This window comes from Ictalurus furcatus, chromosome 14 (assembly GCF_023375685.1).
Source record: "Ictalurus furcatus strain D&B chromosome 14, Billie_1.0, whole genome shotgun sequence".
In the NCBI taxonomy this organism is placed as follows: domain Eukaryota; kingdom Metazoa; phylum Chordata; class Actinopteri; order Siluriformes; family Ictaluridae; genus Ictalurus; species Ictalurus furcatus.
Genome location: NC_071268.1, coordinates 12,891,182 through 12,909,292, shown reverse-complemented (window position 1 = coordinate 12,909,292; position 18,111 = coordinate 12,891,182). Strand labels below are relative to the sequence as shown.

At 40.8% G+C, this 18,111-nt stretch overlaps 2 protein-coding genes across 2 annotated transcripts in view; both read left to right on the top strand.

Annotated features, from left to right (window-relative positions):
* Positions 1 to 2,939, top strand: part of b4galnt4a (beta-1,4-N-acetyl-galactosaminyl transferase 4a) — a 154,991-nt gene extending 152,052 nt beyond the window's left edge. Inside the window, exon 20 of the mRNA XM_053640770.1 lies at positions 36 to 2,939. Within this exon, the coding sequence (XP_053496745.1) occupies positions 36 to 150 (115 nt within the window). The 3' untranslated portion in view covers positions 151 to 2,939. The remainder of the gene's footprint in view (positions 1 to 35) is intronic.
* A 4,519-nt stretch (positions 2,940 to 7,458) lies between these two features.
* The window catches only part of abtb2b (ankyrin repeat and BTB (POZ) domain containing 2b), a 53,547-nt gene continuing 42,894 nt past the window's right edge, over positions 7,459 to 18,111 (top strand). The window contains exon 1 of the mRNA XM_053641331.1: positions 7,459 to 9,088. Within this exon, the coding sequence (XP_053497306.1) occupies positions 8,215 to 9,088 (874 nt within the window). The 5' untranslated portion in view covers positions 7,459 to 8,214. The remainder of the gene's footprint in view (positions 9,089 to 18,111) is intronic.

Below are 18,111 nucleotides of genomic sequence, written 5' to 3'. Positions count from 1 at the left end.
TTTTTCCTCCCTCTCGTTCTCTCTTTTTTCTTCAGAGTGCTACAGAACGGCCTGGAGGTGGAGCGGTTGAGATTACGGAACTTCTTCCACTACTATCACTCGAAAAGGGGCATGTGGAACTCCCAGATAAAGAAGAGCTCAAAAGGCTAAGACTCAGTCCGGATATTTATATACTGAAAGAGAGAGACTTCACTTTAAAAAATGGGCTGTCCTGAGCAGTCACATAACCTCTGAGTCATGACCTTATGAACCATTAAGGAGGGATACGCTCGGACATGGCCTGGCTACCTTTGTGTATGCACTTCAGTCCAACCCAAGAGCACTCACTGGACTCTTCTTTGTGCGTCATCTGTGTGTGTGTGTGTGTGTGTGTGTGAGAGAGAGAGAGATTCTTTATTTGTTAAGAGAGGATTTTTTTTTATACTTGAAGTAACCATGCTTGGAAATTTTTACTGAAAGTGAAGGTAAAATGAGAAAGCGGTCTGCCCAGCAGCTAGTGCAAGAAGACCGTAATGATATCGAGTTAGATTTCAGGAGAGATTTTAGACAAGTTGTTTGATGTGTGCCTCATCATGCTGTTAAATATGAAGGTAATTGTGTAGAAGCTTAGCACTCTGGGTAAATCTGTCCTCTATGGGTATAAGACGTTGTTGGTTTTTTGTTTTTTTTTTAAATCCACAGCACTGATTCCTGTTGAGGTGCAGGCTAATATGTATGTTTTCCTTGATCTGTATACATGTCCTAATATCTGCCAGCAGAGGGTGACACTGAAATGCTGATAGAAATGAATCAGTGTATATGTTGTGGACAATATGGCGCTGCTGAAACGTTTAGACAAATCACCATCGTGTTCATGTTTGAGCAGTAGAGGTGGACGCTGGGGGAGTGTGTCAGCCCGGCGAAAGCTCATATTCGATATGGATATTCCCCATTATCAGGTTCTGAAGACGCTAATACGTCAGGACAAGTCAGTTACCCTTCCACCTGCATGCAAATATATCCTACAGATAAACACCACGTAGTTCACTATAGTCATAACTCAAAACACGAGATTAAAGCAAAAGATTTAAGCTGACGGAGCGTCTGCTGAAAGCCATGAACTTAAGAACTGAGGTCAAATGCAATAATTTTAATAAAAGCTGTGACTGGTGAGAGGAAGAAGCAAACCCCTATTGTTACATTAAACTGTATGGGTTTTCACATACACTATGCTATATACTGTAAAATGATGGATTGTTGTTCTGGGATATGTGTTTAAAGGCGAGATCAGTTCATGAACTAAATCTATGACTATACAATTACAGCTGTCACGTAACAGGAAGCGCCTACACGTCTGTTCTAGCTGTTAATTAACGTCAACCTGTCAATCCTCTCATTAAACACTTTTCTGATAAATATCATTTCTCAACAAATGTATAATCCTGGTCAGAGTCAGGCACGAGATAGGAAATACGCACTAGATAGGATGCACACATTCACACCTGTGGTCAGGCTGGTCATGTTTGGGAGGTGGAAGGAAACCAGAGTACCTGTAGGAAACCAAGACAAACACATAGTAGTCCACTAGAGAGCGTCAGATACATTTTGGTATCACTTTTCGCCCACTGTCATGTTGTCCACCACATATGTAGTCAATAATAACAATGCACTAGTGTTGTAGCTGGCTAACCGGCTTTCCTTCTCCTAAATACACTGAATAGATCAGAAATCCTGCTGAGCTTTGACTTTCATTCTAACCGGACCTCAGAGATTGAAACTGGCTAAGCATTTCATTTGTTTTGTTTTTTTGTTTTTTTGTTTTTTTTGTCTGTGTGCGTTTGTTTCTCTTTGCCCTGGATAGACACCATAAACGTTACATTCTCAGATACAATATGCACTCTGGCTTGTGTTGAGAAACTCTTCCGTAGCTATAGATTGTTTTAGAGTGAGCCGTTACTGTAGTCTATAGGCTTTCCAGTAGGCAAATTTTGTTGTCTCCCATGTGTGCCTTTGTTTTTGGTGTGTTCTTGGCAGACGGTGGCAAGCTGGATTTTTAATGGGATTTTAACTGGTATATAATGATCAGAAATTCTCTTCTCTGTTGTATTGTGTAAAGGAGGAGGAATGTGTGTCTGAGTTTCACAAGAAAAATCACTGGAATTGTCTGGATGACGCTGATACGGTAACTCCAGAGTTTTATGCCCTTTATTTCAAAAGCAAGCAGTATTTACACTGACAGGAATGACTCAGGTGCTAAAGATGTGTAGAAGCGATCAGCACATTTTCTGCTTTGTGTCATTCCATACATTACATCTAACTCTGTTTACACGCTGATGTATTCAAACTGGTACGCTGCTTGTTGCGAAGGATGCCGCATACGTCTAAGGCGGTCACCGTGGCTGCTTTTTTCAAATTCATCGACGCTTTCTTTGTGCCCTCTCTTAAAGAACGAATCCCGCAGACTCTGCCTGTTTTAGGAAGGACGAGACCGAATGGTTTTGAATTCAAACAGGGATCTATATTTCGAAGTAATTTCTGTGAAATTGTCGTGTAGATAAATTTAAGAATGTATTGTATTATTTTCATTTTCAGCCTTTTTGGTTATTTTTGGAAGAATAAAGTTTTATGCTGAACTCTCATATTGACTTATACTTTCAATCTGTATTATAGTGTGTAAGTGTAATTCAGAATTCATGCTTTTCTAAACATCTCCATCAGAGGGTGCTCTGTGGTTTCTTAAAATGTAGTAAAACCTCATAAGCCAGTTCCTGAAGTAAGTTCTCTTCACCCTTACAGGGAAAAACATAAAGGAAGTATTTATGAAGTCAAACCCTGTGATCTTTGTAACTGGATATGACACATTAGATTAGGATTACAAATGCTGTAGAGTTTGAATGTTACGTGAGACTAAGCATCGGAGTAATTAATCTGTCCTCCCTCAAAGAACATTCTGGACATAAAACAAAAAAAAAAAAAAAAAAAACACTAGCGGAATAGTGTGACTTTGTTCAAGCTTCATATTTGGCAGTAGTGCATTAGTCACACATCATTTGCCAATGCTGGCTAGAGCTACTTTCCTCTTAAATATTTGACACAGACTTGGTTAGAATAGTCAAAGCTGTTAAAAAATACTATTCACTCTGAAAATAAAATGGAATACAATTATATTTAATAAATTATAAAGCTCAGGTTAGTGAGAACATCAGGTACAGATCCATGACAAATTAAAGGAACACTTGGGGCTCTCTTATACTACAGGGGGCAATTATTTATTTTACTGGCAGGGTTTGTGTCACCTTTGTCATCTTAGACAGACAAGTCACTACAGAGTTCTTCTGACTCATCACCTTTATCCTATGATGAAACCTATATTTCCTGGTGGGAGTGGTCTCTTACAGTATGACCCCGCCCTCATTCATAGGCACAAGGACTCACTAAATAGTTTAATAAGGATGCTATGATGTAAATCATATGCTGTGGTGTTCACAGTCACATCCAAGCCAACTGAACAGCTATGGAAGATTTTGGACAGATGTGTTAGACAGCACTTTCCACCACTATCAAATGAGGGAATATCTTTTAAGTACAGTTCCAGAGACTTGTGGAATTAATGGTAAGCTGTTCCGGTGGTTCACGAAGGCCTAACACATTACTGAGACACTCCGTGTTCATTTTTCCTTTCATTGTGATGTGTCTTATTGGTACTTACGAGCAGGTCCTAAATGCGCAATAAATTTTTCAAGCAAGTCAAGTTGAGTCCAGTGGGTTTTTATTTTCCAATATTTGTTTCCAATTTCCATATTCCAATCAGCCATAGCATTAAAAACATCTTCCTGATATTGTGTAGGTCCTTATGCCACCAAAACAGCTCTGAAACGTCAAGTCTTGGACCCCACAAGTCCTCTAAATTGTGAGGTTGGGCCTCCATGGATCGGATTTATTTGTCCAGCACATTCCACAGTTGCTTGATCAGATTGAGATCTGGGGAATTTGGAGGCCAAATCAACGCCTCTCATGTTCCTCAAACCATTCCTGAACAATTTTTGCCATCTTCTTCCTGTAGTACATCCTGGTGCCATCTCTTCCCCAGGTAAGTGATGCACACACCCCCAGCAAAAGAAAACACAATTCAACAGAGCAGGCCATCTTCTTCATTTGCTCCGTGGTCCAGTTCTGATGCTCACGTGCCCATTGTAGGTGCTTTTGATGGTGGACAGCGGTCAGTATGGGCTCTCTAACCCTTCTGCAGCTACGCTGCCTCATACGCAGAAAGCCGTGATGCACTGTGTGTTCCGGCACCTTTCTATCAGAGCCGGCATGAATTTTTCAGCAGTTTGTGCTACAGTAGCTCTTCTGTGGGATCGGACCAGACGGGCTAGCCTTCACTCCCCACGCGTATCAGTGAGCCTTGGGCGCCCATGACCCTGTTGCGCGTTCACCGTTTGTCTTTCCTCAGACCACTTTGGGTAGGTACTAACCACTGCATATCGGGAACACCCCACAAGACCTGGCGTTTTGGAGATGCTCTGACCCAGTCGTCTAGCCATCACAATTTGGCTCTTGTCAAAGTTGCTCAGATCTTCATACTTGCCCATTTTTCCTGCTTCCAGCACATCAACTTCGAGAACTGACTGTTCAATTAAAATAAATAATCAACGTTATTCACTTCACCTTTCAGTGGGTTTTATGTTATGGCTGATCATATGGGATCAATGTTATGGCTGTACCTTTGAACGAAATGTCATTTCTCCTGGACCATGGTGCAACACATTACAGTGCACAAGACTACATAAAGTGCAAATACACAAGTGTGAGATGAGTGCAGGAAAATAAATACACAGAACATGGACAGTAACTACTGAGTACTGTAGCAGTGCAGCAGCATTAAGTGTAGAAATATACTAAAAATAATAAACATAATTAAAAACATTTTAATTCACTTGAAAATACAGTATATTTTTAATGAAGCTATTTTAACTATTTGTAATTAATATTACTGGCAGAAAAATCTCTTATGAAATTGCTATATTCTATCATGCCGTCTTCATGAAATGACGTGACAGCTGAAAATCAGGTGATATCCTTGATGATTAAACACATGCAGTCATTTCAGTTCCAGTTTCGCACATGGTTTGTTTGTTTTTCAGGAAACATTCGAGGGCTTCTCGTGCCTATGTTTGTGTTTTTCTTTGAGGTCACATTTTCTCTGTCAGACCTATACACTCTGTAACAGCTATATTGCCAAACAAAATGTGTTAAACTGAATTAACACCATTTAAACATGACAACACACCTGCATTCCTCATAGACCTCCAGAAGTAGTAAACTTTTTTTTGTAAAACAGTGGAGGTGAGAGTGACTGTGATCTCATCCTTCTGTTTGATGGGACTGTGTGTGTGTGTGTGTGTGTGTGTGTGTGTGTGTACAGTCAGTCTGCTCTCTCATTCCATATGCTGATGTGTAATGAATTTGATGTAACACATAAGACATAGTGTAATGGTTGGATTGGACTACAGTGAGACCCGCCCATGCTTACTCTGGCTCTGGCTGTGAAATAAAAACTCACAGCTAGTTAGGGCATGTCCGTGTCAGTTGCCAGTTTTTGTTCTTCCTTGCAACTGGTCTGGCTCTTCTTCTGTATAAAAGAAAACATGGATCCAACTTTAAATGAATCTAATACCTATGTAATTACAAATGAACTTTACATGCAAATTGAGAGTACTCTTGCGTGTCTTGACAGTTCAAAACAGGGTGCTCTCTCTCTCTCTCTCTCTCTCTCTCTCTCACTCTCTCTCTCTCTCTCTCTCTCTCTCTCAGGTAATTATACACATAACATGCCAACCCAGTAAAATCAATAGTGCCACCGTGTAGTGGTACATACTCTTTCTAGTAAAAACAATGAGTACATTTTCTCATTTCATAGGAATTAAATTCTCCTCAACCTGCTACACTGAGAGAATATCCTGTTACAGCTGCCAAGATAAATGTGTGATTTTTTTCTCTTTTTCTAATGAATACACTATGAGACTTAGAATGTGAAGAAGCCCTACATCTATTCTTCTTCTTCTTTCATGGGTGCAGGCACAAAAACAGCCTGGGAACTCTGTAGTCTAAACATTAGCTGGACGTAGTCGACTTTTTATACCGATGCGTGTGTGTGTGCAGACAGTATAGATAATCCCCAAGGCTAGAATAAGAGAAAAACATCAAACATGAGCAAGGGCAAATGTACATTGTGACCCAGAAAAACATTAAGGACAGCCACAAGATCATCAAGAGACCATGAGTAAACAGAAATATAATGTATTTGTTAATCAAATAATTATGGAAAAACAGAAAAATAACCCACATGAGGAATAAAAGTTTATTATTTTCCCATAACTGCACATCCCAAGTATTTTATTGCTCTTATACCACAGCAAGTTGCCACTGATTACAATTTTCTATTTATTATTGAACAATGTTATCCTTTTTTTTAATATATTTTTTAAAAATTTTTTTAAATATTCTTATAATTGTATTTAATGATATGGAACATCCGTGAAACAAGTTAGTTCCTGTTATCACTTGCTTTTAGCAACTATAAACAGACATTTCCTCACCAGAATCTTTTCAATATCTCTTGAACTTAATAAGACAAAAAAACACACCTTGTCATGTTACAGAGAAGCCATAAAGTGACTGTGATCTCATCCTTCTGTTTGTTTGTCTTCTGTCTTAATGATGTTCCTATGGTGGGACTGCTATAAGGCATAAATCTTAAACAAACAGCTTCTAACAGAAAGCTTCACGACATCAACACATACAGTATATAGAGGTTTTGTCTTTGTTAAATATAAAGTTTTTTTTTTAAAATTTATTATTAGCCTTAAATTATGTAGAAGTCCCTGTGAATGAGTTACTATAGAAACAATAATATATTAGAATGAGTGTATTAATATAAACCTGTGATTTTAATTATAGCCAACAGTACTGTCAGAGGGTCTGACTAATCCAAATCAACTATTCAACAACACTGTGGTATAAATGTTATTTTATGGAATTTTCGACATTAATATAATGGAAATGTGATTAAAGGTTTTGGACACATCTCTGCTACACATGTATCACCATAACCTCAAGTTTTCAAAGGCATAGAGTCCTCAAAATTTCTTTTGTCACCATTCTTTTATGAATGAGCAACTTTTGTATTAATGATATACAGTATAAACAATGATGTAGGCCTGTGTTTAAACAAGGTTTGCAGCTACCTTGAATAAGGGGATAGATATTACAACAAAAAAACAAGCATTTCTCTATGAAACACTGTGAAATATTATATCATTTGATATCATCATCACCATCACCAGCATCATCATTTTTATCATTGATTTCAAATGAGTCATTTCATTTCACTTGCAGGTTATAAGATGTAGTGTAATTCAGTGCAAGCTTTTTCAGTGGTCACATTATAATTGCATGATGTGCTGTAACAAGAAATAAAGCGCGTGTATACTATACAATGGGACCTAAAGGCAGACTAGGGGGGGTCCTCTGTAATGAAGCAGTGTGTTTGCATGCAAATGAATGCGATCGGTGATAGTGGGTGAAAACGCTCGTGCTGATTTGATTAGATTACACCCAGGCGCGACTGTAAAACTTTTCCAAGAAGAAGAAGAAGAAGAAGAAGAAGAAGAAGAAGAACAACAACAACAAGAAAAAGGAGAAGAGGAAGAACAACAACAACAACAACAACAACAAGAAAAAGAAGAAGAAGAAGAGAAAGAATACACTTGGTCTGGCTGGTGACGTAATCTAGATTCGTAATCTGATTGGTCGAGTCCCAGCTCGCGCTTTGCTCACTCAGTCTCTCTCACGCGCGTGCACTTCAGTACAGGTCAGGAGTTGGGGATGAGAGGAGGTGTGTCGCGTGTGATGAGAAATGTCACAGGTTTCTATCCTTATTTGTAATGGAGACAATGATGACATAAATCTTGTTTTGATCGGGTTTAAGAGTCAGGATCCTGAGACGCCACTTTCTCTGTGCGGAAAAGTAAACCGACGAGTTTGACATGTAAACAAGTAGAATAGTGCTGTTTGGTTTAGAACGTCGCTCCATTAGCACTATAAAGTCGTGTTAAGTGCGACATTACTCCACTTCAACAGCGATACGCGAATGTAAGAGTTTCGCGAGAACCAGTTCAACCAGCTCGGCTGAAGAGTTTTCACTGCTTTCTCTAGTTAGCGCGCGCGGCCATGGCAGTAGGAAGCAGTTCAGCCATGAAGACTTTAGAGGAGCTGACTCTGGACTCGGGCTACGGAGCCGGGGACTCGTGTAAATCTCTCAGTCTGTCCTCCTGCAGGTCCAACTCTCAGGCACTGACGAGCGCTCCGCACCGCGGCAACTGGTGGTACTTTTCTGGCTCCATGAACAGCCGGAACAACAGCTGGGATACAGTGAACACGGCCCTCAACGAGGACCCTGAGGACATCTTCTCTAAGTGCCCGCGCTTACCGGAGCTCGAGGAGTTCCCGTGGACGGAGGAGGACGTTGGGAAGGTGCTGTGCGGGGTGGCCGGGGAGAGCGCGGTGTTCTCTGGAGAGGCCGTGCGCAGGCTGTCGGTGCTGATGCGCCGCGCGCTGATCCGCATAGCTCGCGAGGCGCAGCGGCTGAGTGTCATGCACTGTCGATGCACGCGCTTCGAGGTGCAGAGCGCTATCCGGCTGGTGCTGAGCTGGGCGCTGGCGGAGCACTGCGTGGCGGCTACGGTTCGGGCCATCTCCATGTACGACATGAGCACCGGAGAACTGATGCGCAAGGGCAAGTCGGCGCGTTGCGGCCTCACGCTGTCCGTGGGCCGCTTCTTCCGCTGGATGGTGGACACTCGTGTCTCGGTGCGCGTGCACGAGTACGCGGCGATCGGCCTGAGCGCGTGCGTCGAGGCACTCGTGGAGGAGGTGGGCACGCGCGTGCTGATGGCCGAGCGGCAACACGGTGCGTGCGCGGACGCCCCGGCCACAGGGGGCCGCATCACTGCCGAGGCTCTGGACGGAGTTGTTAATAATGACGCCGAACTCTGGGGGGTCCTGCAACCCTACGAACATCTCATATGTGGGAAAAACGCAAACGGTGAGCCACACTCAGCTTCACTTTATGCAAATAATAATGATGGTTAACCTATAGATGCACTTACACCACATACAATCACTGACCATGCCCAATCTGTTCAGCACAGTTTTTCAGTTCGCCCATGTTTCCCATCCTTCAATGGAAAGGCATCACCAATGTTCCTAAGGGTGGTGTTATAAGGACGGTGGATCATTCTCAGGACAGCAGAGATGGTACTGTGTGCTGTGTGATGCAGCATCACTTCTGGGTTGAAAGAGTCCCCCAGCTAAAAAAAAAACTCCATCCAAAAATAGCATTGTGTTGGGAAACTGACAGTGATGAAGGCGTGTACAAGAAAAACTGTAGACCTATGCGGTTAGCCCAACCAATTTGATACACTTAAACTCTCACAACACACACTACGATCCCAGTGTCCAGAAAATGGCATTCCAGTGATGATATCCACGAGGGCTAATAAGCCTTTATTTGTCACATATGCATTACAGTACATTAAAATTCTTTCTTTGTATATCAGAGTTTGAGTCTGAGTGCAGGGTCAGCCGTGATACAGTACCCCAGCAGATAGGGTTAAGGGCCTTGCTCAAGGGCCCATCAGTGGCAGCTTGGTGATGCTAGGGCTTGAACTCCTGACTTTCTGATCAGTAACCCAGAGCTTAAGAACAGATACCATGCTTGATCTTAGCCAAAAGACTAAGAAGAAATACATAGTGCAGCAGATGGGCTACAGTCACTAATTATATATCTACAAAGTGCACCTATATGGTAGGTGAGTATATATGTAGAAACGTATACTCCTTGTGGACGGCTTTTAAAGAAACTTGAAAGGTAACCCTGCACTGATGACAGGTCTCACTCTCTTCACATAGACTTGTGCAGACTTGCTCATTTCCAGCTGTAGGTCCACTTCCCATCTCCCCACATGGCATACTGCAATTAACATGTGTCAGTGTTTTTTTTTTTGTTTGTTTTTTTTCCTGCATGGATTTCTCAGGCATACAATAGTGCTTTGTTTCCATCTTAGGCTACACAAGCTTACTTTCCTGTACAAGGAAAGAAAACAATCCCAGATTTTCCGTGTTAGTGTGTATATGTGAAGGTGGTTAGACCATGAGGTGAACTCAATGATGTATATTATAACATAACAAATCAGCAAGCTGGCCTGGAGTCCCTGAAGCCGCTTAGATCCTGGAAGTATTTGAGGGATTTTTGTCAGATCTTGTGCAGTAGTTTATCTCAAAGTACTTTTTGGCACATAGAGTGCAGGTCTCGCACACTTTCACATTCTGGCTACAGTCACCTTAGGTCCATCTGCAAACAGCATGCAAAAATCAATGCTTTTAGCTGGGCTTAGTCAGTAAAGTGCTGAACACACACATACACACACCTTCCATTGTGATCAATGGACATCCATTTTGCTTATCAATTGTGCTCCATAAAGTAAAGCAGAAACTTCTAGAAACAGTTTTCACATGAATCAGCACTACTGAGTCAGACTCTTCCAGGAAATGACATTCATTACATTTAAGCAGCATTCACTTCCAAAACACTCACAAGCTGTTCTGACATTGCTATTGCTTTGACCAAGGTCTTTGAGATTTTATTAATGCCGGAGATTTTTATTATACGTTGCCATGGGAACCGATTCCACTTACAGCAACGTCCTTGCTGCAGTTTTTCATTTGGATTGTTCGTTCACAAGAACGGGCACCACTCTCGTTTTCACTCCTCTCTCATGTATGTACCACATCTGGAAGTGTTTAAGACAGAACTAACTTTTCAGACTCCAGGCTTGCTGTCCCCCGCCCCCCTCTCCTACTCTACCTCTTTTCTATTTACTTAAGTTTCTCCTTTTCTGGAGCACTTTGCATGAACACACAGCGTATAAAAAGGGTTCTCATGGACCAGGCTGCACCATTTCAAACTGCATCACATAGATTGTTATCTCTGCTGCGTACTCAGAGATAATTGCTCTTGATGTTTATGACAGTACTGAGTGAACAGGGCTCATCTATTGATCTACTGGTTTGAAGCAAAATATATGATTACATTATTGATATGAGAAACGCCCTATATCTTGGAGTTTTCCAGTCTTACAGATGAAAGATTGTGAACTTCATCCCTTCTCATCTGTGGCATAAGAATGTCTGGCAGTTCTCTTGCTCCGTGGCCTGACTGAAGGAAAAACCCAGGAACTAAATATATATTTCCAGGCCTGGATTATTGTTGAATATGGCTATGTGAAAAAAAACAGCTCAGTGCACTTGTGTTTTGGACAAAGGGTCGGATTTTTTATATAGCTGCGGATCTGAGATGGCAGAGACAACGAAAGCGCCAATTTGCATGGCCAATGGCACTGTTTGCACATTTCCTGTCCAAGCCGAGCCGAGGTCCCAGCTGTGTAAGCAGCACAGGCCGCTAATGGCTGTGGAGCTGAAACAACACTGACCAAGATAGCCGCGAATTAGATTAGAGTTTATGTGTTGTGATATACCAAATTTTAAAGCATGCTGGATTTTCTTGAATCCATTGCGCCTTACGGGAGAGTCGTTGTTTACGGTTACTCTATGAGATCATGTGTTCTTATCTCTCTGGTCTCCTCCCTTTTGATAAGCATGCACTGAGTCATTTGATGGTGTATTTAAAGCCCGGGGCTTCATTTGCAGAGTGGATACATGGAGCAGCACACGTCCATCTCCAAGCATCTAAAACAGAACATCTGGACAAAGGAAAACAAAAACAGCAAGAGGTTGATTATTTTGCCAAATTTCACAACCAGAATATCTAGTTAGCCCCTTAAATTCCAAGTTTATTACTCACTTATTTGTATGTCCCACAGTGAAACTAATAGGAAAGTGTTTGTAGTAACTAGTGTGAGGAATGGATGTCTGGACCCATTCGTGAGCTCCGAGAGTTTAAGTGGTTACTGAAAGCATGAAATGTGATAGAAATATTCAAAGCAATGAAAAAACAGATAGGAACCATCTCTGTGTCCCAAACTGGTGCATTATGGGTGTCATGTTCCTGCATCACTATCCTTTTGTATTGCATTTTATGAATGCAGTGGATATTTTCCAGTATGCTTTTAGACATGGATAAAAATGGTAAAGCTCAGAAAATAGTGCACTGTATAGTGAAAAGACTGAGAGTTCAGCCACACTCTGGCTGTTGGTGAGATGTCTCACAGTCATGACTGCGAGCTTGTCAGAGAAAGTCCAGCTGCCTGAACATGGCCTGCACAAGCTCTTTTCAGATTCCAGCACTCCGCCTATCACTATGACAACCCAGAACAGGAAGTCAGAGCCAGGGCAGAATGATAGCCAACAATGGCACACTTGAGAGTTTGAAGTCGGAGCAAATCCTAGCATGGAGAAAAGGCTATCTGTCATATTCTTTTTTTCCCCCTCACCCATGGAAATGAGGGGGAAAAGAGGATGGAGGGATAATTGAGACGCTCTTTGTGTAGTTTTCCTCCAGGCTCATATTTCATAGAATAAGGCATGCAGGAGAGTGGGAATCCCAATGTACAGATGGCTCAGTAAGAACAGTAAGATGTTTGGCCACCACAAGCTACCAGACTGCACTTTGGAGTGGATTCTACAAGTCTCTGGAAGTGGACTGGATGGATGAACACATTTCTTCCAAAAGATATTCCCTTAGTTGGTTGTTTAATGATGGTGGTAAGGAGCACTGTCTAAAACATCACTCCAAAATCTCCCATATGTCTTTAACTGAGTTGGGATCTGGTCACGGCAAAGGTCATAGCATATGATTTACATCCTTTTCATCCTCATCAAAAAAAATCCTCATGCCCTGTGGATGACGGCAGGTTCATCCTGGAAGAAATCACTCCCGTCAGAATATAAATATTTCCTCATAGGATAAAGATGATCAGTCAAAAGAACTTTATATTGATTTGGCAGCGGAACCAAACTGTACCACCAAAATGTTCCTCACAGCATAACAGAGTCACTTTCATTTGTCATATGTCTGTAGGCTCCATGTGCATTCCTCTAAACTCACAGCTTGGCATAAATCCACCAATAGCCTGAAAGCTTTTGTAACTTTATATGCATGTTTGGTCTTTCATAGGATCTAGGGTATAGTGCACAAATATTCAATAAAATCAGATACATGTCAGATGTACGCTGCACTAAATGGCTTACAGCTCAGGCTTTACCACAGGCTTTTTTCTTATAGTATTAATGATACAGTAAAAGGCATATTAATGACCTGAGTTCAAATCTTGTACTGGCATAAATTAACCGCTCAAAACACTTAATATTTTAACAAAAGTTTATTAAAACTGTGAGCTCCATATCTGTCTAACTGCTCAGGGTTTCATCATCTCATATGTACAACATCAGTTGAAAATTATAAGCGTATGCATATGGCCCTGCTGAGTGAGTTGTTCTTCCACACTTTTTATTGGTGACTTGAACTGTCCAAATCAGCATGACTGTAGTACAGTACTTTCCCAATCTTCAGCCATAATGTGACTAGCAACAAACAGGACATTTCATTTTTCACACTTTTGGATCCTTTGAGCATGACCCAGCAGATCCGTTCCTGTCTGCTGTTGTTAAAATGCCTCCAGCACAGATGAATTATTGTCATCCGTAAGTAGCCATTTCCGACTGTAGCCCTGAACTATTCAATTGCTTGAACCGAGGGGCGCTTGCACAAAGCAGAAACAGATTGCCTAGCACAGATATCCCCAGTGTAATTGCCTCTTGCTGGGTGTTTTTATATCTGCCTTCCTCTTTTTCTGAGACATTGCAATGGTGAAATGGTGACTATTTTCAATGGTGCGATTGTGAAATAGTCTGTTTCCCAAACGTGTTCACAGAAATCATGCTGTAAGGCAACACATAGCATCTCTTCACTTTTCGCACAGTCTTGAGCGTCTTTAAAATGTCCAAATAATGACTGTCTGTAACGTTGTCTCTCAAATTCCCCTCCAAGCTGGACTGTCAAATGCACCAGAATTACAGAAAAGCAAACACACACACACACACACACACACACACACAAACTAAATATATAGTGCCATTTACAGCATTCAGATCCACCAAAGTACAAAGCCTCAGAGCCATAACCATGCTGGTTTGAGGGAGATACTGGCTTCTGAAAGCAGTAATCACACGCCAAAGTCCATTTGTCTAAATGTCTATTGTTGCATTTGCTTTTAAGATGACGAGGTTCCAAGAGACAAATGAATCTAAATGAAAGTTTAATGAAGACAGAAACACATCAGCACATCGGCACTAAAGGCTTTTTTTTTTTTCTAATGGGATGGTCTTTGTTTCTTCAGTAAGTCACGTTGTCTGTGTATGGCTCTCAGTAGGAATGCCAGTGGAGAGAGCGAGATAGCCAGGAGCCTTGCTTCAGACAGCATTTCCAATTCATGTTCAGTCTGAGCACACAGATGGAGCGCTTTACAGACAACACGACAAGATCTGCTACACTTTGGCTGTGGAACTATGTGAGATTGGAAGTTTGAGATTAATGAGTACACAGACGCTCTCATCCAGATTGTTGACTTGTGTAATAGATGTCCATATTTTTGTCCATTAAGTCTCATAAATCAAACTGGGGTTTTTTCCCCCACCCTGATTTTGTGGTTTATTGGAACAGAATACAAAGTTGCAAGTTGTGATACTTGAAAACATTTTTTTCATGAATGTCTTGATATTTACTTTGATAACAGACACCAAGTACCAGAACAACAGTGCCATTTACAAAAAGCCTATGGTTTTTGTTCTTAACAGTCTATGTCAGGGGTATTGAATAAAAATTTGTACAGGTCCAGTTACATGAAATTCCTTATTTATGAAGGTCAAAATAAGAAACTAACATGACTGAATAGCAATTACAGCGATTAAGGTAAGTGATGCGTAACCTTTAACGATTAGTTTCTGGCTATAAATAAGACAATTTGAAGTGCTTATATTTTGTTTCATAGCTTCATGTTTCCTCTGTTGTTTAAGCGCTAGTAATGACATATGTATTTTGAATTTGATGCAGGGAAAATAAACACATACACTATGTGGCCCAAAGTATGCGGACACCTGACCATCGTCACACGATACGTCTACGAACCCTAATATACTGTCTGTAGTATACAACATAATCACAGTGTATTGGATTGATGAGAAATTGCCAGTAAAACAGTAGTATTGAATTTCAAATAACCTGTGAAAAAAGTTATACAAAAATATTTTTAAAGAGGATAAATGTGGTTTTTAATATTATTCAGCTTTAATTAAGCACAAAATTGTAATGTCTAATTAGCTGCTTCTAGTCAGACTGTAATTTTAATAAAAATACTGACAATACTCGCAATATCTCAGAAAAGAGTATTGTGACATCATTTATTATGACATCAGTAGTATACTGTCATATTGCCCAGCCCTTTTACTAACATCTCATTACTCCTTCCCGAAATATCCATTTCCGGTTCCAACAATATGATAGAAAAGCATGGTGTGACCGGAGTTTGCAATATCATTGCCGTCATATCGCCCACTCCCTAGTTGTGTTGATGAGGGAAAACATCACACAGATTTAAAAAGAAATGCCAGAGATGTATGTGTGTGTGTGTTTGTGTATTTTTTCCTAGAATGGATAGAATAGATATATGAACAGCCGCAGGCTTCCAGACAGACCATAAAATATATATTTTAATGATGTAACTTTGCGTCAGAGTCTCACACCTTGGTGGAAATTTTTGTCTGCGCTTTATTACCATTGTATGATACTGAGTTGGTGGGAAATGTCCACAGGTGAGGCTTGTTGTGCGGAGGATTTTAGACTGGATCTACAGACAAAACAATCTGTCTACCTGAAAATACAACCAACCCAACTTTCTGTATTCGACTCATTTTCTGGCCCCCGGTCCTTCTGCTTTTGTGTTGGCAGTCCTGCATTCCCACATTCTCCTGCTTTGATGTGGAAGTCTGTGAGTAATTTGTATCTGCTCGTTTGCACTGGTGGAGTCGAGGCATGTTTTGTCTGTGCCATCAGTGGAGATGAACTGGATGGGCTGGATCTTTTTCTCCAAGTGGCCTGGAAGCGATGAGAAAGATGATCTGTTTTCAGTGGAAAGGCTTGAAATATTGGGTTCTGAGAGCAGTGAAGCAGGTTCTCCCTTAAAGGCAACCTGAAATCAAAACTAATCTTTTTTTTTTTTTTTTAGTTCATATTATACACAGCTCATGAGTGTCAATCAGTTAAAAGACATAATTATATAAATTAACTGCTTCTAATTTTTGTACGATGTCAATAATTGGATGGGGAAAAATGAAAAAGTACAGTGAGGCTAATTGGAAAAGGTATGCAGTTATGAGAGGAATGTAGGTCTGTACAAGTACAAGGTCCGAAGGGTTGTGTGCTGTTATAGAAACATGATCCATGACACGGTGGTGTGATACGGCTCATTGCAAAGCAGGGTTACTGTTACCACACCGAAGCGGATTATTTCCCTATAACGGCATGCCTCCAAGTGTTTTATTCCTCTTACACCACAGTGATTGCACTTTTTTCATTTATTAATGAATAACACGTTATGCTTTTGAACTATTAATAGTACCTTTTAATGTTATGGAATGTCCACGAGACAAGTAAGTTCCTGTTGTCACTTACATTATAGCAGCTATAGTATAAACAGTCACTCTTACCAGCTTCTGTTTTTCTCCCTCTTTTCTAGTTAATAAGGCAAAAAAGAAAAACACAGCAGAAAGGCAGGGAAACATAGTGACAGTTACAAAGTGCTGAAACTGGAGACTCCTTCTATGTCAAAGAAACATCTTCGTACGGAAAACTTTAATTTGAATGATTTGACACATTTCCAGAGTCTGTTTATAATTAGGCGTAGATCATGTGGAGCGTCTACCATACAAGTTCCTGTGTATGAGCTGATGCTATAGAAACGGTAACATACTAGAACAAGTGCATAAATATTGACCTTTCGTTCGAATTACACTACTACTTTCACAGGTGTACTATTATATAAACTTAACAACACAGCCTTCAAATTTGAGAATTCAACAGCACTGTGGTATATGTCATGTTTGAAATTTCTCTCCCCCAACCCCCAGCTATCGTCGAGTGAAAATGCGTTATGAGTTAGCTCAGTTTAAAATGCCCACTTTTCACAACCCTAATGGATAAAAGTTAAGACCAAAGTTCAGTCCTACATTATTTCTTGCTTTTCAGTTCTTGGAAGTAAAATGCACCATTTTTCTATTTATTGTTATCTTTAATAGTTCAGTGGATTTATTTTTTTTTCTGGATCGAGACCACATCTTTTCAAAATCTGTGCCGATTGAACCTTCCACTAACATCCCATTTATACTGATTCATTATTGAACAATACAAATGTCTGAATAAAGCTTCAGCCTTATAGCTGACCTCTGACCCCTTGGCACATGTGGTTGCACAGTAAAAAGTCTGCCAGGTAGTCTTATTGTTAATCGCAGCACCTGTTGTGAGGTCTCCACCTGAGTTTAGACTTGAGCTCCGGCGCCGAAGATAACTGTCTAAGAGTAGCACGTCTGCAACCGCCAGCAATTACTATGTGCTCTGAAGATGGAATGCACATGTGGCAAGGACATGTGCTTAGTATAAACATGGCCTGAACAGTTATTGTAAGAGCTCAAGCCTAATCTGTCTAGCGTGCTTTCATTTTGAAGGAAGGATATTTACTATAATTCATGGTGTCATTAAATCTTTCCTCATTCACAGAGAACAATAAGAGGTTTTGATGAGTCCTTTCTCTCTTTCACAGAGACTGCTGATACAGATCTAGTTTATTATTATGCAAGTCATGTGTGTTTTGTGTATGGATTGCTTTGTTCTTTGCCCGAAGGCTAATTGGTCAAGGGGGTTGGGGACGGAGACGTGTGACTGGACACTTTTGTCCTCAGTGAGGTGAACATACTGTCTTTGTGGCTAGATCCATTTGAAAGCCGTTACATCTGCCCTGTCGCTCATAATAGGGGTGTAGGCTTAATAGTAGCCATCTG